This window comes from Scyliorhinus torazame, chromosome 8 (genome assembly GCF_047496885.1).
Source record: "Scyliorhinus torazame isolate Kashiwa2021f chromosome 8, sScyTor2.1, whole genome shotgun sequence".
NCBI classification, from domain to species: domain Eukaryota; kingdom Metazoa; phylum Chordata; class Chondrichthyes; order Carcharhiniformes; family Scyliorhinidae; genus Scyliorhinus; species Scyliorhinus torazame.
Genome location: NC_092714.1, coordinates 50,446,246 through 50,469,025, shown reverse-complemented (window position 1 = coordinate 50,469,025; position 22,780 = coordinate 50,446,246). Strand labels below are relative to the sequence as shown.

General features: G+C 45.6%; 1 protein-coding gene across 6 annotated transcripts in view; it reads left to right on the top strand.

Annotated features, from left to right (window-relative positions):
• Nucleotides 1-22,780, top strand: part of LOC140427831 (sentrin-specific protease 7-like) — a 96,473-nt gene that overhangs the window by 20,558 nt on the left and 53,135 nt on the right. For 3 of the 6 annotated variants that reach the window (XM_072513578.1, XM_072513577.1, XM_072513576.1), the window contains exons 3-5: nt 8,109-8,228; nt 15,184-15,305; nt 16,566-16,778. In XM_072513578.1, coding sequence (XP_072369679.1) covers nt 8,109-8,228; nt 15,184-15,305; nt 16,566-16,778 — 455 coding nt within the window. Of the gene's footprint in view, nt 1-8,108; nt 8,229-15,183; nt 15,306-16,565; nt 16,779-22,780 lie in introns of those variants that run through there. The other 3 variants (XM_072513579.1, XM_072513580.1, XM_072513581.1) reach the window with 3 other exon arrangements.

Here is a 22,780-nt window from a genome sequence, read left to right as displayed (position 1 = left end):
ACTTGCGGCCATCGCATACATTGTAGAACACCCAGATTCCTTCCCCAGCCCAGCAGACATATACTCGGACAGCCTCTCTGTCTGCAACAGCCGTACGGAATTCCTACCCCTGTGGAAAGCAGAGGATTTGTTTCCGCAGACGGAAAACCCCTCCCTTCAGCCCCATTGCTCCCGTCACATTTTAGAAAGAGCACAGAACAGGACCGTTGGAATCATCAAAGTTCGTAGTCACCATCGTTCCTTCCCCCCCCCTCCCCCCCTGGAAATGTAAAGGCCGACGCACTGGCAAAAGCAGGTTCCAGGCATGGATATTTTTGGACCCCCCCCCCTCGAAAGCGCACCAGTGAATACAGTTCAGGTCTCGCAGACTAATATCGAGGATTTAGTGCAGGCCCAGAAGCAGGATAGCAATCTTCGGGAGATTTTAAAAGGAAACTATCCAGCACCCTATGATAGGTTCAAAAATGCTCAGACCACACATGACGGTGTGGTGTTAAAAGACACCCTTTTATGTGGTTCCTGAACAGGACAGGAATCAGCTCATTTGTTTGTTCCATGGCAGTCATGGACATCAGGGAATTGATCCCACTACAACCCACCTCAGGCAGCTCTGTTGGTGGCCGAGTATAAAAGACGATGTAACTCACTACATTGAGAATTGCCTTACCTGTGCCCAGAACAATCCGGGCAGATATGCCAAAAAGGCTCAGCTTAGTCACACCCGACCCGTTAATGGCCCCTGGACTAACCTCCATATTGATTTTATAGGACCATTGCCCCCTTGCAGGAATGGTTATAAGTATGTACTCGTTGTGATAGACACGTTTACAAAATGGGGAGAGGCATTCCCATCCAGACCAAACACGGCAAAGACCACAGCCAAGATCTTAACCCACCACATCTTTACAAGATGGGGACTTCCCCGCAGCATTGAATCCGACCAAGGTTCCCATTCTACGGGACGTGTCATGAAGAACGGCCTCACGATATTTGGCATTACCCCAAAATTCCACATCGCATACCACCCCCAGTCAAGTGGTATCGTGGAGCGCATGAATCTGACCCAAAAGCTACCCTCCGAAAAATGGTCCAGCAAAACAACACCACTTGGGATTCAGTCCTCCCTTTTCCACTGATGTTTTTGCGAAATACAGTTTCAACATCTACAGGTTACACCCCTCACACCCTCATGACTGGACGCCCCGTGAAAGACACAGAATTTTTATTGGGATTAGATTTGACCAGCCCCGAAGTGACGGCCCTCACACACGAGAAAGCAGTAGAACAACTGGTACAGAATGTTAAAACGGCTCAGCTAGCAGCCGCGGTACGATTAGGCACACGAAAAAAACAGAGCAAGGCCTGTTTCGATAAGACAGTACATGCGACTGAGTTCAGTGTAGGACAGCAAGTCATGCTCTCCATATACAACCCCAGCACATTCCTGTCACCTAAATATTCGGGTCCGTACTCCATTGTGGACAAAGTCAGCCCTTCCGTCTACAAAATAAAGTATCCCAATGGAAAGACTGCGTGGTTCCATATCAACCAGCTTAAGGCATATGGAACACAGTCTAACCACGAACACCACGTCATGCTCGACGCAGCAGGCCACGCCCTGCCCACAGCCAGCGTAACCCTACCCTCCCCCAACACGCCCAGCCACGGACACAACCTCGACTCCACCCCTGAAATATACACTCCACCCCGGAACGCCCACAGACTGCAGCAGTAGCGACTGTGACTCGGACAATAGCCACAGCACGCCTCCCTACTATCCCCATGCAACAGGACGCACACCCAGCGAATCTGACCACGATTCGAGTGATCCCTTCATGATCACTTTCCTAAACAAACCCCACCACCGACCACCGACCTCCAATGACGACCCCGATTCCGTCCCCACAGAACTAGACACCACCTTTTGGCACCGAGATACAGACTCGTCCGGAATGACGAGAGGGATCCCAAATCACACCATGCAGCCCTATCCGCCCTGATACACTCGAGAGTTTGGCATCCGGGCGAAGATGACGACTTTGAGTCGGACTCTCAAAACGAGAACCCGTTTGCGACCCTGTTCGCAACCGATAACTGAGGTGTCCAGATGATGTTTTGAAAGGAACCGCTTGGAAGAAAACGGTGTCCTTTCTGATGGAACCTGCATGTTTTATGTTGTTTGTAGTTGTACTGTTAAATGTTGTTTGTGAAATCGGAAATTTTTTCCCCGGCCCCACGCCTTATTTTTCGGCCGAAACCTCTGATAGCTTGCCAGACCCCCGTTCGTAACTGCCCTTCTGGTTCGAAGGAAGAACCAATACGGCAACCCCCCCACGATGACTACATTTCTTGCACGGTCTTGTCGGTTGCCCAGGCAGTGGAGAAACTGCATTGGGACCCCCCCCTTGCCTGGGAACCCCCCTCTGGTCAGCTACGCTCGGGTAGAGCACACTGGTCGCCGTCCTACCCGGGGATTCCATCCAAATCTTACCCATCGCGGCCCATACGCACCTCATTTCAGCAATTTTCGTTCAAAAAGTTTGTTTTTGTTTTCAGGTGACCCGTAGGTTGCCAACCCTATGCTATTTACATCCTCAAACATTTGGATGGTAAATCGCCCAGTCTGCGAGACGACTCGCACTGTTCAGTATTTGTAAGTATGTCTTGTCCTGAAATTCGGTTTTGAAATAAACAACAAAATGAGGGAGTCACACATAGTGACCAATTATAAAGGGAGTAATTGGCACTAAAGGACAGACATGCTATCATACGAGATATTAAAACAAGGTAGTGACATACACTATGCTTGATCCCACAGAACTCCAGAAGCTCCAGGAACAGAAGAGAAGAGAAAGGAAAAGAACCATGAGGACATCCTCCGTGTTGCTCATCACCCTAATGAACATTTGGTTGGGCGCGAACGCGAACCCCCTGACCCCAACCACCCCCAGCCGTTAATGATTCACTTCCCCATAGTACCCAGAGTCCAGTCACAAGCGACACCACACCCATCTTGGTGTACTCCTTGTCCTACTTAATAGAATCCCTACTAGTATTGGCGATACTCTGCTGCATCGTGCAGACTATTCGTCTGAGAAAATGGAGAAGGAGAGCCTACCGCACTCGCACCCCGATATATAGGATAAGATCCCCTATTTTCGGTTATGACCAGACCCCCGAGATCTATAATAACATTCGTTTGCGTTCCTTTCTGTGAATAAAGAAATGTTTCATGATTGTATAATCCTGAGCTTGACTGCCAAGCCAGGAAAAATGTGAATAATGCTGCTATGATTTTGTGTGTATTGTTTCAGAAGTTAGTATGATTGAATGTTTGAGTGAGTGTAGTTTATTAAGGACAGTTAGAGGTACCGTTTTTCTTATTTTGTAATGCATGTCCCTGTTTTGACATGACGCCACTTTGAATTGTCAGTTAAAAATTTCTTGCATAGTTATGGTCAGTGTAGAGGCCATAGAAGAGTGCTCGCCGGGTCAGGGAATGAAGACAACGCAGTTATGTGATCCTTCACGCTTCGCGTTAGGATCACAAGGAGGGTGTGTAGCCACATGGGTTGGCCAATTCCCGACGTAAAATGGAGAACCGCAAAGGCTGAAGGGAAATTTAGCCAACACAGGCAGAAACTAGCAGGTGCAAGTTACTGTGTATTAGACTGCAAAAGCCCAGACAGCGTTGATATAAGCAGCCATCTGCATAATTATATAGCAGCCATCTACATACTAATGAGTGATCCCCGGGAACAATTGAAACATTTGAGATAAACAAGGCCAAGCCAGACTCATCGGCGCCAGCAGGAGCCAACACAAAAGAGGTTAACGGACACCTAAAGACCGCCCATCGATCAGGGAACCGTTCCAGTATTGGAGAAATCGAACCAAGCGATTGGAACAAAGTCCAATCACTTGAAACCAGGTACGGGGTCTGCCCCGAAAGGCGGGAAGCCCCTGGGGACTATAAAGTAAAGCCCCCAAGTTCAAATCGTCCTTCTTGACAGGGTCACTCAGCAACGCGAAGTAACCCTTGACAGTGACCTGTCCAGCTGCCTCCAAAGAACGTAAGTCTCAAGTCAACGCTCGCTACGAGAGAGGCACTCCTAGCTACCAGTCCATACCAGCTTTGAATCCCGCAGACTCAGAACCTGAAAGAAAGGCCATTTGTTCCCCTGACCTGGTAGGCCAGTCCGAAGCTAAGTATAGGCCTGTTACTAATAGAAATAGCTTAGAAAGTAGAGTTTATACATGAGTAATGATTTACTGTGTATAATAAATGTGCTTTGATTTGAATCTTACTAATTGGTGTATTGAGTTATTGATCATTACTTGAACTTGAACCTCGTGGCGGTATCATAAAGATACCTGGCGACTCTAGAGCAAAGGTTATAAAACAGAGCCAGTTGAACCAACCAAAAGTTAGCAACAAGGGGTCCCTGAGATACCCAAGTGGAGTTTGTGCAGTCATGGAACGAGTCGGACTCCCACATGTCTAGGTATTGAGTAAGCTATTTTGTTTCCATATTTTTCAATATTCTGAATGTAGTAAGATGTAATATATTCAGCGTTCTGCTCATCTCCTACTCTGAAAAAGGCACTGTATCTATTACATATGTCAATTCCTTGGGGAATTAATTGGGTACACTAAACTTATTTTTTTAAAAAGATTGGATTTTTTGAGGAGTTTGAGGTTTATAGAAGTGCAATCTTATGTTGGATTCCTCCACAAATGCTTTTATGTTTCCATTTTGTGAAGTGAGATGCGTTGAAAGGTTGATCTTCCTCTCTTTCAGTGCTATAATTTCTTCATCTTTCATCCCTGACCATGCTACCTTATGCATTTTAATATCTTTTTGCTGTTGCATAGCATCCTGTTTTTATCCCCCATCAGGTTCATTTTCTGAGGATTGTGAATATATGTAGGTATACAGTAACCTCATAATGTTGCTAATAGACTAGCAAAATGTAGCTTATGAATTCCAATCCTACCAGCATAAGCTCAGAAACTGAATTTGAAGTTATGGGGTAGCATCAGTAGAAATAAGGACCACAAAAACTGTTGGTGCAAAACTCAACTAGGCGGTTGACTCTAGGGACAATTGGATGAGTGATAAATGTTGTCTTGCCAGTGTATTCCACATGGCAAGAACAAATTAGTGACATTATATTTGAAAGATACTAGTTCATGTTTCAAACATTGCTGGTCTGCAACCAGTCACAAGATGTGTCGGCGATGACTTCTCCCAGCTTCCTCACCTCCCTGCATCTCTCCCACTTTCCAGCTTTTGTGGGTGTTTGGCTTTTCTCTTGGTCATGTTGTGATGGAACAGCTGTGGTTGAAATACCTAGGCATCTAGATCAGCTGAGGTTCCCGAGGGTGGAGGAGCAAGAGGTGGCTGGTTTGGGGGCACCAATTGGGTTGGAGGAGCTGAGCAAGGGTTTGGGGAGCATGCAGGCGGGGAAGGCCCCGGGACCGGATGGATTCCCGGTGGAGTTCTACAGGAAGTACGCAGATCTGTTGGCCCCGCTACTGGTGAGGACCTTTAATGGGGCAGGAGAGGAGGGGACCCTGCCCCCGACAATGTCGGAAGCGACAATTTCTTTGATCCTAAAGCGGGACAAGGACCCACTGCAATGTGGATCGTACAGGCTGATCTCGCTCTTCAATGTGGATGCAAAGTTGCTGGCAAAAGTGCTGGCCACGAGGATCGAGGACTGTGTTCCGGGGGTAATCCACGAGGACCAGACGGGATTTGTAAAGGGCAGGCAACTAAACACCAATGTGCGGCAGCTCTTAAACGTGATAATGATGCCATCGGAGGAGGGAGAGGCGGAGATAGTGGCAGCTATGGACGCGGAGAAGGCCTTTGACCGAGTAGAGTGGCAGTACCTCTGGGAGGTGCTGCGCAGGTTTGGGTTCGGGGTAGGGTTTATCAATTGGGTTAAGCTCCTTTACAGAGCCCCGATGGCAAGTGTAGTGACGAACCGGCGGAGGTCGGAGTACTTTCGACTGTACCGAGGGACGAGGCAGGGGTGCCCTCTGTCCCCCGTTGTTCGCATTGGCGATCGAACCATTGGCCATGTCATTGAGGGAGTCTAATAAATGGAGGGGGGTGGTCCGAGGGGGAGAAGAGCATCGGGTGTCGCTATATGCGGATGACCTATTGCTGTACGTGGCGGATCCAATGGAGGGGATGGTGGAGGTCATGCAGACTCTAAGGGAGTTTGGGGAGTTTTCGGGCTATAAACTCAATGTAGGGAAGAGTGAGCTCTTTGTATTACAGGCGGGGGACCAAGAAAGAGGGATAGGGGACCTACCGCAGAGCAGGGTGGAGGGGAGCTTTTGGTATCTGTGGATCCAGATAGCCAGGAGTTGGGGGACCCTACATAAACTGAATCTGACGAGGTTGGTGGAGCAAATGGAGGAGGATTTCAAAAGATGGGACATGTTACCGCTCTCGCTGGCGGGTAGAGTGCAGTCGGTCAAAATGGTGGTCCTTCCGAGGAAATACCTAGGCCATTGTTTTGTGCTATTCCAGGCTGTTGAAGTAATGGTATACCTTGGCTCCTTTATTTATTTTCCCAAGATGGAACCGTATGCTTACAATTGTGTAATAAAATTAAAGCATTTGCGTTCTGGCTCATGGCTAACATTGTTCAAGTAACTCAGTTCTTACACTGTGAAATACTTTAGAGTACTCAATTTTCTTTTTCAAATTAAGGGGCAATTTAGCATGACCAATTCACCTACCCTGCACATCTTTGGGTTGCGGGGGTGAGAACCATGCCGACACGGAGAGAATGTGCAAACTCCACGTGGGCAGTGACTCGGGGCCGGGATCGAACTCGGGGCTTCGCAGCAGTGCCAACCACTGTGCCACCGTGTTGCCCTGAAATACTGCTTTTATATGCCCAGGCTTTACAATAGTAATGACAGCCAAGTTTTCAGCATTTGCCATCATTGCTCCCTGAAACGACAGCAGCCTCCGGAGTAAGTGCAAGCATAATTAAATGCAAATATCCAGAGGTTGCTTGTCAGTGATTCTATGGGTGGAATCTTCAGGCCCTTCCTGCTGCTGGGATCGCCTGGTCCCGCAGAAGGCAACCCTCCCACAGTGATTTCCCCAGCAGTGGGGCAGACAAGCCACATAAAATGGCGTAGACTTTGGCGGAGCTGGACGATTCCACCAGCAGCCAATAGGAGACCTGCCTCTGCCTACAGGTGGGGGGAGGGCAGGCAGAAAATCCTGACTTGAGTGTCTCCAGAGTACTGTTGAGTTCCTCCAAACTGCAATCAATAGAAATCGTTAAACTGGTGAGAACTTCCACTCTTAATACCATATTCGTATCACTGTAAAAACCTTGGAAAAAGTTACACATTTTTGAATGAGGTAAAATTTGATTTTTAATGGCATACTGTGTTAATAATTACGGCAAAGTTTGTTCAGGTCATTAGCAATTTCCGTTGCTTCCTGAAATTCAGACCAGTATATTAGACATAGACATAGAATTTACAGTGCAGAAGGAGGCCATTCGGCCCATTGAGTCCGCACCGGCTCTTGGAAAGAGCACCCTACCGAAGGTCCAAACCTCCACCCTATCCCCATAACCCAGTAACCCCACCTAATCCCCATAACCCAGTAACCCCACCCTACGGGCAATTTTGGACACTATGGGCAATTTAGCATGGCCAATCCACCTAACCCGCACATCTTTGGACTGTGGGAGGAAACCGGAGAACCCGGAGGAAACCCACGCACACACGGGGAGAACGTGCAAACTCCGCACAGACAGTGACCCAAGCCGGAATCGAACCTGGGACCCTGGAGCTGTGAAGCAATTGTGCTAACTACCGTGCTGCCCCAATATTGTAGAATATTGGCATGAGTGGACACCCTCTCAAATACACTTGCATGTATCTGTAAATTGTTTTGTCACATTTGATTTCTTAAATATTTTACAACATTGTAATTAATTTGTAGTCACATCTTGAATTCCAAATTAAGGGCTATTTTTGAAGTTTTAAATAATTAGATGAAGAATCTTGTCATTCTAATTTCAATGTTTTACTTCAGCATTCTATTATTTTCTTTTTCTAGTCTGGGGGAAGATTTAAAATTCCAAAGAAGAAAAAGGTCTCTGAGATGGACAGTGTAGAGACCCATTCTCCTCTATCTCGACTTCCGGATTCAAGAATAGAAAATTTAAAAACATCACATGTGAGTTGAACTGATATTTCATAAACGATCAAATTATTTTTCTATCTTCAAATTTTCTCCACTCATTTCCTGGAAGGAGTTAACTTATATATTGATACCTTCTCCAAATTTCTGATCTTCATGATTTATTTTTTCGTTCATGGGATGTGGATGTTATTAGAACAACCAGCATTTATTGGCCTCCCTAATTGTCCCTGAAGGTTGTATTGACAACTGAGTGTTTTACGAGGCTATGTCAAAGCGAAAAGTCGACCACATTGCTGTGTGGCTGGAGTCGTGCATAGAACAATTGTAGTGCAATATTAGCACGTGGTAGGTACAAGTTAAGTTGGCATAAACCAGGGAATTAAGCATGAAACATGCTGGCCAATGTAGCTCTCTAATACATATTTTGGCATACTTAAACATTGTAGGTTTTTTTAAAATTTAGAGTACCCAATTATTTTTTTCCCAAAGGGACAATTTAGTGTGGCCAATCCACCTACCCTGCACATCGTTTTGGATTGTGAGAGTGAGACCCACGCAAACACGGTGTTATAACCTGCCTACTTACCATTGGCTGGGGACTAATGACTATCCCACAATCCTGTGGGAGTACGAGCTTCCCCAATGAGGGGGGGCGGAGAAACCACTAGCAAACTCCCAGTATAAATAAGCTGGCCAGTTCAGGAACCAGCAGGAAGGTGTATGTAGCAAGGGAAGTTACTGCTACTGTTATCTATATATGTTATAGTAAATAAATGTTATTACTTTGTATCCTTAAAACTCGTGCTGGATTCTTCGTGGCCCTTACAAAACTGGCGACGAAGGTTAAAGTGAATAGCTGTCTACACTGCTGAAGCCACCTCCCTGGATTTTTGTTGGATACAGGTTGGAAGTTGTTTTCTATTATACCATGCCTCTACGGACGTTTGGATGTTTTTGATGCTGCGCTGGAAAGCTGGAACCAGTACACACAACGGATGGGTTACTATTTCCGGGCAAACAATATCACCGAAAACGAGCGCCAGGTGGTCATATTGCTCACCGCCTGTGGCCCGCATATGTTTGGGGTGATTTAGGAGCCTTACATACCCAGCTGCGCCGGACACCAAAACGTTTTATGAACTTGTGAATATAGTGGGGCAACATTTTAACCCAACCCCGTCCACGATAGTCCAGCGTTACCGGTTTAATACCGCTGAGAGGGCCCCTGGAGAATCCCTTGCCGATTTTCTATCCAGGCTACGCAGGATTGCGGAGTCCTGTGACTATGGTGAAACCTTGTCAGAAATGTTACGCGGCCGTTTGGTTTGCGGTATTAACAATGCGGCCACCCAGAGAAAGTTGTTAGCGGAGCCAACGTTGACTTTTCAACAGGCCATTCAAATAGTATTGTCCCGAGAGAGGGCAGAGCGAGGAGTACAGGAGCTACAGGGAATGGAAGTGCATGCCTTGGGGCGCAACCCCTTCCGTCCGAAAACGTCCCCCCGTACTCCTGCGGTACCTTGGGCGAGGCAACGTCCGGACCTACGCCAGTGGCCGTCGGACATTCCTCCCCGAAGGGAGCCTTCTCCAGAGCCAATGGATGAGGAGCCATGTCCGTGTCAGACTTGTAGGCGCCGACCCCGTCGCGGACGGCGGTCTTGGGTGCGCCAGAGGCGCCGTCATTCCGACCGAAACTGGGACCAGCCCAGAGGCCGTAACTGGGACCAGCCCAGAGGCCGTACCTTCCATGTGGATGAACCGGCGGCGACTACTCCTGAGGACGTGGAGACGGAGGACGACTGCCTGCAGCTGCATTGTGTGGCAGCCCCCCGTGTGGCCCCCATTAAGGTGACAGTACGGGTCAATGGCCACCCGCTTGAGATGGGGTTGGATACTGGCGCAGCGGTCTCCGTGATCGCCCAGAGGACATTCGACCGCATCAAGCAGGGTATACAGACCCTTACATTAACCGACTCACAGGCCAGGTTGGCCACCTACACGGGGGAACCACTGGACATTGCAGGAACTACAATGACCCCTGTTGTCTATGGACGCCAGGAGGGGCGTTTCCCACTTATCGTGGTGCGCGGCCATGGGCCCAGCCTGTTGGGTCGGCACTGGTTGCGCCATTTGCGGTTGCAATGGCAGCACATCCTCCAAACAGTTTCTGAAGGGTTGACTGAGGTGCTCGGATGATACCAAGATGTATTCCAGCCTGGTTGGGGGAAAATAAAAGGGGCCGTAGCCCGTATCCAAGTTGAACCAGGAGCCACACTGTGCTATTTCCGGGCGCGCCCAGTGCCTTACGCCTTGCTTGAGAAGGTAGAAGGGGAGCTCACTCGTTTGGAGAGTTTGGGTATTATCAGGCCCGTCCGTTTTGCTGACTGGGCAGCACCAATTGTACCTGTAATGAAGCCAGATGCCACAGTTCGCTTGTGTGGCGACTATAAACTTACAGGGAATACGGTTTCCCGACTCGACCGATATCCAATGCCTCGCATAGAGGATCTCTACGCGAAACGTGCAGGTGGACTCTCGTTCACAAAATTAGATATGAGTCACGCCTACCTGCAGTTGGAGCTGGACCCTGCCTCCCGACCATATGTAACGATTAATACACACCGGGGCCTGTATGAAATACACGGTTGCCCTTTGGAGTATCCTCTGCCTGCGCAATTTTTCAAAGTGTTATGGAGGGCATTTTGAGAGGTTTACCACGTGTGGCTGTCTACCTAGATGACGTTTTGATTACAGGGACGTCGGAGCAGGAACATTTGGAAAATCTGGAGGCTGTCCTTAGACGCCTTTCGGAGGCTGGAGTCCGTTTACGTCGCACAAAGTGCGTATTTCAGGCAAAGGAAGTCGTCTACCTAGGTTATCGGGTGGACCGCGAAGGTCTGCACCCTGTCGCAGAGAAGGTGCATGCAATTCAACATGCCCCCGCCCCGACTGACACTTCGCATCTTCGTTCATTTCTCGGTCTCGTAAACTATTACGGGAAGTTCCTCCCCAATCTGGCAACTACGCTGGCCCCTTTGCACCTTCTGCTAAAGAAAAATCACACCTGGGTTTGGGGTCAGTCGCAAGAAACCGCTTTCCGGCGGGTAAAGCAACAATTGTCATCGTCTGGGTTACTAACCCACTATGATCCTGGAAAGCCTTTGCTCGTCACATGTGATGCATCCCCGTATGGTATTGGGGCCGTCCTGTCCCACAAGATGGAGAACGGGGCCGAACGACCGATAGCTTTCGCCTCCCGCACATTGACTGCAGCGGAGAAAAAGTACGCGCAGATCGAGAAGGAGGGCCTGGCAGTGGTTTTTGCGGTGAAACGCTTCCACCAGTACGTGTACGGCCGCCATTTCACTATCGTGACTGATCATAAGCCCCTGCTGGGACTTTTCAGAGAGGATAAGCCAATACCGCCCATTGCTTCTGCACGGATCCAGCACTGGGCTTTGTTACTTGCTGCATACGAGTATTCTCTGGAGCACAAACCAGGTACGCAGATAGCAAATGCCGACGCACTGAGCCGATTGCCTTTATCGACCGGCCCCATGTCGACCCCCATGACCGGTGAGGTGGTTGCAACCCTAAATTTTATGGACACCTTGCCTGTCACGGCATCACAGATCCGTGAGTGGACCCAGACGGAGCCAGTCCTGTCAAAGGTTCGGCACATAGTCCTGTATGGTGGTCAGCATAGACAGCTCCCAGGCGAGTTGCGGGCATTTTCCTCCAAGCTGTCAGAATTCAGCGTGGAAGACGGCATCCTCTTGTGGGGGACGCGTGTGATTGTCCCGGAAAAAGGCCAGGAGCTGATACTAACAGACTTGCACAATGGGCATCCAGGCGTGACCAAAATGAAAATGTTGGCCCGGAGTTATGTCTGGTGGCCAGGCCTCGACACCGACATTGAGAAGGTGGCCCAAAACTGCTCCATTTGCCAGGAGCATCAGAAGCTTCCGCCGGCCGCGCCCCTACATCACTGGGAATGGCGAGGGCATGCTTGCATGCAGATTTCGCAGGCCCTTTTCAAGGATCCATGTTCCTTCTACTAATTGACGCCCAGTCCAAACGGCTAGAGGTGCATAAGATGCAGGGGACAACGTCCTGCGCAACAATTGAAAAGATGCGTTTATCGTTTAGTACGCAAGGCCTCCCCGAGGTGCTGGTCACGGATAACGGCACTCCATTCATGAGTGAGGAGTTTGCGAGGTTCACGAAGATGAACGGCATCCGCCATATCCGCACTGCCCCTTACCACCCGGCTTCAAATGGGTTGGCAGAGCGCGCAGTGCAGACATTCAAAAGAGGCCTAAAGAAGCAGTCTTCCGGATCAATGGACACGAGACTGGCTCGCTTTTTGTTTACGTACAGGACCACCCCCCATGCAGTGACTGGGGTAGCTCCCGCAGAACTCCTAATGGGCCGGAGACTTCGCACCCGCCTTAGTATGGTTTTCCCGGACATTGGTGCAAAAGTACGCCGCACACAAGAACGACAGGGATTTTCTCTGCATCGGCCGATTCGGCAGTTTGCGCCCGGTGACCCAGTGTTCGTTCGGAATTTTGCTGGTGGTGCCCAATGGGTTCCTGGTGTAATCTTTCGCCAAACGGGCCCTATATCTTACCGAGTGCAAGCCCAGGGTCGTCTCCAGCGAAAACATGTAGACCACGTTCGGTCCAGAAGACCATCCCCTCAAAAGATTCCCCGCCCCCGGAGCTCATTTCAACAGCCGCAGAGACCAGAGACAAGGGAAGGTAGTCCTCACAATCTTCCACTGGTGCCTCACCCGAAGCCTGCGCAGGTCGTTACGGGACCGAATGGAGATAGAGACGCTGACATGACGGAGGCAGCAGACTCTGACTCCGAGATGGAGACACGGGATGTATCAGAGGGGGAATCCTCGAGTCCACGGGCCGTGGATGTACAACCGCGCCGTTCATCACGGAAGCGCCGGTCTCCGTCTCGTTACACGCCGCCTGATCCAGCGCCGCGTGCAAATGGTGTCCGGCCTGCGGCCAAACGAGTCCAAAGTCCTCCTTCGCCAGGGTCTTCGGTGGATTCCTTGGACTTTGGGGGGGGGAGGGATGTTATAACCTGCCTACTTACCATTGGCTAGGGACTAATGACTATCCCACAATCCTGTGGGAGTATGAGCTTCCCCAATGAGGGGGGCTGAGAAACCACTAGTAAACTCCTAGTATAAATAAAGCTGGCCAGTTCAGGAACCAGCAGGAAGGAGTATGTAGCAAGGGAAGTTACTGCTACTGTTATCTATATATGTTATAGTAAATAAATGTTATTACTTTGTATCCTTAAAACTCGTGCTGGATTCTTCGTGGCCCTTACAAAACACGGGAAGAATGTGGAAACTCCACACAGTCAGTGACCTGGGGCCGGGATCGAACCCAGGTCCTTGGTGCTGTGAGAAACATTGAGCAGTTAAAGTCGTCGATTTGTCCATCTGATTCAACCCTTGGTACTGAGATGGCACAGAATAGTGGAAACCCCAATTTTGGATTAGCAATTAGAGTTGCTGAGGGTCTGGAGCTCTACCTGAGTAGGTGGTAGATGCAGAAACCCTCATTGCATTTATAAATGTACTTGGATATGCACCTGAATTGCTGTAAACTATAGGGCTGTGTACCAAGAGTTTGAAAGTAGATTCGGCTGGATTGTTCTTTTTCAACCAACACGGACAAGATTGGTCAAATGGCCCTGCATTTTTTAAAAAGGTTTTCTGTCTGAACTCTGTCTCTTTCTCTCTCATTTTCCTCCCTGTTATTAATGTTTTACTATTTTGTGGCGAGATGGAGCCCAGTGGTGATGTCACTGGACTAATAATCCAGAGACCAGACTAATATTCAGGGGACACTGGTTAAAATCCCACCATGACGGCTATTGGAATTTAAGTCCACTAACACTAATAAAAAATCTGGAATGAAAGTTTAGTTTAGCTTCAGTAACGCTAACCATGAACCATCATCGATTGTCGTAAAAACCCGTCTGGTTCACTAATGTCCTTTTAGGGAAGGAAATCTACTGTCCTCGGTCTGGTTTATATGTGACTCCAGACCCACAGCAATGGAGGTGATTCTTAACTGCCCTCTGAAATTTCCCTCTCACGTGAGGCTGCTAGACCTGAGTATTTTCAGTGGGAACAGAGTTGGCTTCAGAAAGTTGGAATCTAAACTGAGTTTTCCAATACGGTATGGGCTGGATTCTCCGGCCTCTCAGTCACGTGTTTCTCGGTGGCGGAAGGCAGCGTGTCGTTTGCTGGTGGCGAGATTCTCTGTTTCCGCCGCTGTCAGTGGGAATTCCCAGAAGCCATCCCATGCTGGGGGGAGACCCACAGGAGAGGGTGTGCTGACGGCGGTACCAGAGAATCCCACTGAAGTGAACGGCTGGAAAATTCGACCTATATGGTTTTGAAAAAGAAATAAGGCATCAGCAGATTTAGTCTGTAGAAGTAATACTTGTATATGTTACGAACCATGATGTATTGATTTCTGTTGTGTATAGCATCTTTATGTTTTCCTATGCTGTAAATAATTAGCAGCCTGTTCTTTTGTAAGACTATAATCCTGTTTCACTAAAATTTAAAGAACTTCACAGAAAACAAAGCCTAGCTCTGCTTCTGACTTCTACAAGTGTATTGAAGCATCAATCTTGGGTTCTGCTTGTAAATTTCAGGAGATTCACCCTGAAATGTTCAGGTTTAATTTTGCAATGATTTTTCAAATATTTCAAATATTTATTTCTGAACTACTGGTTATTTTTATGCAAATTAAATATTTTGAGATTCATCGTTTTCTAGGAAAATCTTTTGCTTAATTGAGTTATGGGTTTGTACTATAGATCACACTATTTCTCTCCAGTCAATACCCTGGATATATATTTTGCTCTTTTTTTTTCTCTCCCCAAACCCCCTGTTATCATGGGTTAACTTGGTTTAAACATTAGATTTTGGGTCTATTTTCAGAAGCGTTGGCCATTCTCTTATAATACTTTCAATAAAACAAGAAACCAAGACTCAATTGTTTATAATCAAAGGAGGAACTGCCGTTCAAAGCACAACTTTCCACAAGCTGAAGTACAATTCAAGTAAGAATATGATCACTTGTCCTTTTATAAATCTGTCTGCCCAGGTAACAATGCATATTCCACCTTTTTGTAGTAGTATATTTATTCTTTGTTGATGAGATTGAACTGATATTGTTGAAATGTAGTGGATTGTTTCATTCAGTCTGATCAGCCACAGTAGGTAATTTTAATCATAACATAGTTAGAGGATATTACTTCCCTGTCTTTCCCAAGCTGTTTAATGGCAAATATGTATTGATATTATCTGACCAATAGTGAATCTGTATTTGAGAAGTGCCTAATGCAAAGCCCAAAAGTGAATGGCAGTATTGACTTTTCTATGCTTGTGTTGGTCAATCTTTGAGTTAATCCTCTAATTTTGTGTTCCTTGTATAATGTTCCTACAATCCGTTATTGTTTTATTTTTGTTTCTTGCAGGTCATTAATTTGTCATTTCATTTGCTTTGACTGTCCTTTGTAGCTTCAATACCATTTCTATCCTTCATTTGCTTCCATAAGCTGTATGGCCTACCAGTGGCAACATAAGGCATTGCACTACTATCTTGTTAAAAGCAAGTTATTGCGGATGCTGGAATCTAAAACAAAAACAGAAAATGCTGGCCAATCTCAGCAGGTCTGCCAGTATCTGTGGAGAGAGAACAGCGCTAACGTTACGAGTCTGGATGACTCTTCCGCAAAGCTTTGACAACGAATCATCCAGACTTGTAACATTAGCTCCGTTTTCTCTCCGCAGAGAGAGCACCAATAGTATCTGAGACCGTGCAATCCTCTTCAAGAGTTGGTATCACCGAATTTGTGCCCCTCTTTTGATTTGGACGAGGCTAAAATTAACAGCCCAGCCATGCAGGCAAGCAATGTGCTTTAACTATTGCTGACCTGTATGGATCTTCCTCAACCTAGGCAAAAGTTAACCTGATGTTTTTGTAAACCAATGGATATATTGTAATCTTTGAGTTTATTTATGTGTTCCATTATTTATCTAAATTTCACATTAGTTGAATAAGGAAAATTTTATATCCGGGGGCTCATATTACAAAATTGGAATAGATATTCCATAATACAAAGGGAACACTATTACGTCCAACTGGAAGAAGGATAGGGAACTCACTTGTAATAATGGTAGCTTTTTGAAATATTAAATTATTTCTTTTGATGTACTCCGAGATTGATTTCCCCAAGTACATCTTTTAGTTATTTTTGGTAGGACTTTCACTAATTCCTTTTTAAACGTGTGTTTGTGTTACACTTTGCCTACAACAGGGAAGCCAGAATTGTACTCAGAGATGTGCTGATGACAGATTCAGGAAGACAACATTTGCTGCACCTTAAAAAGCGAGACTGTAACACTGTCGAAAATACTGACACTTCACATGCAAAACATCACACATCAGCAACCAGTGAACTAAAAGATAATTGTCATGTGGAAACCAAAACATCTCACCAAGGTAGTCAGTCCAACATTTTATCCAGCAGGTGGGTTCTTGAGCTATGCTTCAGCCAGCTGCTAAATGCACAAATGCATCAGTTTTGTTTCTCTTTTTGTGAAGGCTGCAAAGACTTCACCCTGTGCACTCTCGCCAGTTTCCTCTGGATTATTCTTTGCTGATTCTTAAAATTCCAATATAGGTGAATTGCGTTTATCCTAAATACACTTGGGATTGGTGCATTTCCCTCTGAAAATCACTAGGATGATGTCCAGGAGATTAACATCTTCTGAAGCACAGGGTGATTTGATCTTTACCAATTTTATAACTGCATAAAATCAAGTTTTTTTTTTTTTTTTTTTTTTTTCTCCCAGCCACGTATTTTCATCAGCAAATCTTTGTTTTTCTCCCAGGTGGAAAAATTCTTCTTGATTTTGTTTTGGAATTGAACGATTCCACCTTGCCTTAGCCTGACCAGTTCTCAATGTTGAGATGTGTTTATTTTGTTTGCTGGAATTTTCCCCCAGTGGTGTATACCTGTACCACACTACATATTCTGCATATCTTTGCAGATTTTGTTGAAGACTGTATTTTCTTTTGCCCAATGCATCTCCATCTAAATTCATATCATTTGTAAACCAGCAATATGTATATAATCTTACTAGAATAATAATTTCATGCACTCCATTTCCTTCCACAAATTTCACTTTCTACTGTCAAGAATTTTGATCATGCTTTTTTTATGTCTTCATCGAACACTGAAAATACTTGTATTGTTGTAATGGGAATTCCAAATCCAGGGAGATGCTTTGCATGGCATTGTTGTGAGCTGTGACCATTTGGTAGTGTAGCTCAAGATAATCCCCCTGAAGATCTACTGGTATCTTAAATGTACAGATATTTCAGGTGTGTAAGAGGAAAAAAGTGCTATCGCACATGATGGCATAATGGGTGTTCATAGGACTGACCTGTATTGTTTGTGGCTATCTGAGACAGTGATCAAATACTTTGGATTCTTCTCGAACCAAAAAGGATTATTTTGCTCTCAAATCACAAAAGATGTGGGTACTTCTATTTTCACATTTTTCATGCAGTGGTGCACGTACTGTGCTATTTCTTCTAAGGCAGTTCTATATGGCAACTTGGTAAAATGCCCTCTAACAGATAAAACCTCTGATCTTGGGCTGAAGTTGCCCGAACATTAAATAATTGATCAGTGGTAATGCTCCAGTTACTAATCAGCGTTGGAACTTGCTGTTCTGAGGAGTATTGTTTGCCTTGGTGAATAGCCCATATTTGGGTGTACGCCTGACTTCTTGGCTATTGTAAGAGTTCACAAGAACACAAAAAAAAAAGAGCAAGTGTAAACCATACGGCCTGTCAAGCCTGCTCTGCCGTTCAGTACAATCATGGCTAATCTTGGGCTTCAACTTCACTTTCCTGCATTCTTCCCATATCCCTTGATTCCCTTAGAGACCCAAAATCTGTCTTAACCCAGCCTTAAATGTATACAATGATGGCGAATCCACAACCCTCTGGAGTAGAGAATTCGAAAGTTTCACAACCCCATATCTACCCTAAATGATCAGCTTTTCCCGAGACTGTACCCCCGTCTTCTAATTCCTGCTACAGCGGAAATAATCTCTTAGCAAATGTCCCTTCAGAATGTTTCAATGAGATCACCTCTCACCGATAATATAAGGCCTGTGTATTCAGCCTTTCACCAAAGGATGACCCCTTATCTCAGGTATCAATTGTATAATAATCTTTATTGTCACAAGTAGGCTAACATTAACACTGCAATGAAGTTACTGTGAAAAGCCCCTAGTCGCCACATTCCGGCACCTGTTCAGGTACATGGAGTGATAATTCAGAATTTCCAAATTACATAACAGCACGTCTTTCGGGACTTGGGGGAGGAAACCGGAACACCCAGAAGAAACTCCCGCAGACACTGGGAGAATGTGCAGACTTCGCACAGACAGTGACCCAAGCCAGGAATCGAACCTGGACCCTGGCACTGTGAAGCAGCATGCTAACCACTGCTACTGTTCCGCCCAAAATATAACAAGCAGAGAATGGTTTTCGATCCATCGACCTCTGGGTTATGGGTCCAGCATGCATCTGCTGCACGACTCTGCTCCCTACCTTAACTGAACTGCCTCCAATTCAACTATATTTTTCCTTAAGTATGGAAATCAAACCCCACACAGTATTCCAGCTGAGATCTCATCAAAGCCATGTACGATTGTAGCAAGACGACTTAATTCCTGTATTCCAACCCCTTTATAATAAAGGGCAACATGCCATTTGCCTTCCCAATTGTTTGCTGTGCCTGCATGCTAACCTCCAGCATTCCTTGCACAAGCACACCCAAGTCTCTTTGTATATCAACATTTACACGCTTCATTTCACACCTTTAAAAAAATATTCTGCTTTTCTATTCTTACGACCAAAGTGAATACCTTTACACTGCCCGACATCTGTCATCTTGTCCACTCAGTTAACGTGTCTCTATCTCTTTGCAGCCTTTTGTGCCCTCCCCACTGCTTACCTTTCCACCTTGCCGTGTAATATTAGCAAACTACGATAAATTACTCTCTGTCCCTTCATCTAACTAATATAGATTGTAAATAGCTATCTTGCCTATTAACTTTTTATGTGGTACCTCATCACATGTCTTTTGGAAACCCAGGTATATGTACATCTACTGGTTTCTTATTACTACCATACGAGTGACATTGTTGCCTAGTTTTATCGGCATTCTTGAATTTCCTTTCCTATTTTATGGAATATCATCAAACCATTATGCTTTTAGCACATTCTATCAATTACCAAGGAATTTTCTGTTGAACCTATTGTATTTTAATAGTGATCCTAATTCTTGTCAGAAATTGTCTAGTTTTCTTTTTCTAGAAATGTCTGCCAAATCTTTTCATCAATGCATTCCTCCAAGATTAACTAAACACTCTGACAGGGCTAAAGATTTGATCAAGCGTAAAATATATTAATTTAGCTAAACAGAATTGGTTAACCATTTTGTACAATGTACAGGAGATTATATGAACCAACAAATTGTGAGTTATTAGATAGTCCAAATAATAATAATAATGATCTTTATTGTCACAAGTAGGCTTACATTGCAATGAAGTTACTGTGGAAAGACCCTAGTCGCCACATTCTGGCGCCTGTTTGGGTACACAATGGAGAATTCAGAATGTCCAAATTACCTAACAGCATGTCTGTGGGGACGTGTGGGCCGAAACCCACGCAGACACAGGGAGAACGTGCAGACTCCGCACAGACAGTGACACAGCCGGGAATCGAACCTGGGACCCTGGTGCTGAAGCCACAGTGCTAACCACTGTGCTACCATGCTGCATGCTAGAGATCAAAAATAAAAACAAAGTTCTGGTAAACCCAGCAGGTCTGGCAGCATCTAGGGGGAGAGAAACAGAGTTAACATTTTGAGTCCCATATGATCCTCCTTTGGAACAGTAGTGGCATACAATGCTTATTTGAACAGCCCGTGATATCCTGTTTTAAGCTGTTAGTTCGGTTTAGCACGATACAAGTGCCACATGATATGTTCAGTGTGCATATAGGGGAGGCAGTGGTGTAATATTATTGTCGCTGGACTAGTGATCCAGAGACACCGAGTCAGTTCTGGGGACCTGGGTTCAAATCCCATCATGACAGATGGTAAAATTTGAATTCAATAAAAAATCGGGAAGTAAAAGCCTAATGATGACTATGACCACGGAACCATTGTCCCTTGTCGTAAAAACCCATCTGATTCACCGATGACCTTTAGGGAAGGAAATCTGTCTTCCTTACCTGATCTGGCTCCAGATCAACAGCAATGTGGTTAACTCTTAAAATGCCAATTAATGCGGCCCAGCCAGCGATGCCCACATCCCATGAACAATTTATTTTAAAAAAGGACTCTGTAGTGGTTATTCCTACCAGTACTATCATAGATTTGCAACAGGTGAGGACAGGTAGGTTCATGTTGGTTCCCTCACCACCTGCCACAGGTCGAGTCTGGCAGATATGTCCTTCAGAATTCCGCCAGCTTGTTCAGTAGTGGTGCTACTGACCTGCTCTTCGTTTCCTACCCAGAATATGTTATGTTATTTTTACCCTCATACTTCTTTCATGTGATGTTCAACGTGGAGGAGTAGTAATTCATGAACTGGAGAAAAGTGGTAGGTGATAATCAGCAGAAGGTTTTTCTTGCTCTTGTTTGATCTGATGCCAAGAGACTTCATGGGATCCAGAGTCCCACGTTGAGGATTCCCAGAGCCACTTTCTTCCAACTGTAGTGCAGTGTGCTGCCACCTCTGGTGGGGCTGCCCTCATTGTGATGCCAGGCCTAATGAGGGATGGCGATAGAGGAGTCTGATGCTTTAGCTGTAACATATAATTCTATGGGTATGACTTTTTGGATTAGTGAGAGAATGTAGGCATAAGTCCCCAGATGTTAGTGAGGAGGACGTTGCAGGATTGTTTTGTGCCGTTGTCATGTCCTGTGCATAGGTTGATGTCAGGCTGTCTTACCTGGTTTTATTCTCATTTGACGTTTTCATTTTGTGCCTGTATAGGTTGTTTCAGAGGACAGTTAAGATTCAACTTCATTTTGGCCAGTGGCTCAGGACAGTAGATGTCCCTCCTTTCCCTAAAGGGCATTAGTGAACCAGATTAGTTTTTTTAACAACTCCATAGTTTTATGGTTGACATTACTGATTAGTTACATAATATATATTACATACACCAGTAGGATCAGTCTATAGTGTGGGAATTGAGGGGCTGACCTGCAAATAGGGTGTTTATATAGGATAAGCACAACAGTGAAGGTTGGGATATTGTGTGGCACAGTGAGTTTGACATGGTCCAAATCCAGCTCAGGTTGACAGAACAAATATCTCTGGTTGGTTGGCTGCAATGTTACAAGTTTAGGAAATACTGGTATATTTGTTACTAGACTTGGGTCAAAGCACAAAACAGTCCTCATTATTGCATTAACTCAGTAATTCCACTTAAAGGCCACAAGATGGCATTTTTGTCAAATCAAAAACTAAAAGATTGCTTCTCTAACATAAGAGGTTGAGGTAGCTTTAGTCTGCATCTACCATTGTGTCTGTCCTCTAAGCTGCTTAACTTTGGCAATAGGTGTCCAAGATGAACAGTCTTCCATTCTTGAGTGCTTGTTCTTGACACCTTTATCCGCACAAAAAACAATCCTCTTAAACTGCTTTGATATATTTGCGTAGAAATGCAGATAATCTAACTGATTTCTTACCAGGCAGAATCGATTCGTGTAAAATCATGAGGAGTGGAAGTTCTGTGATTCAAGTGTCTATGATATTTGTCAGGTTGTTTGAGTTGGCAGCATCTTCTCACCTTGGAGTAGAAGGTTGGAGGTTGAAATCGAAGATGAAACTTCAGTGCAATACCAAAAAGTAGTGCTCTTCAGATAGAATCCTAAGCTGAAGGCCATTCGCCTGTTCAAATGTACAAAATGAACTACTTAAACAGTGACCTCTAGTTCTAGATTCTCCCACAAAAGGAAACGTGCTCACCGCAACCACCTTGTCAAGACCCCCAGATTCTTGAAGGTTTTGATCAAGCTGTCTCTTACTCTTCTAAATTCTAGTGGACACAAGCCTAAGCTGTCCAACCTTTCCTCGTTAGCCAACCCATCTATTCCTTTAAAAAAAGAAAAAATTTAGAGTACCAAATTCCTTTTTTCCACGATTAAGGGGCAATTTAGCATGGCCAATCCTCCTACCCAGCACATCTTATTAGGTTGTGGGGGTAAGACCCACACAGATAGGGGGAGAATGTGGAAACACCACACGGACAGTGACCCGGGGTCGGGATTGAACCCGGGCTCTCCGTGCCATGAGGCAGCAGTGCTAACCACTGAGCCACCGTGTCGCCTAATCCACCCATTCCTGGTGTTAGTCTAGCCAGCCTTCTCTGAACTGCTTATAATGCATTGAAATCTTTCTTGAATATATTGCTATTTTCTGATACCAAATCTAGGGA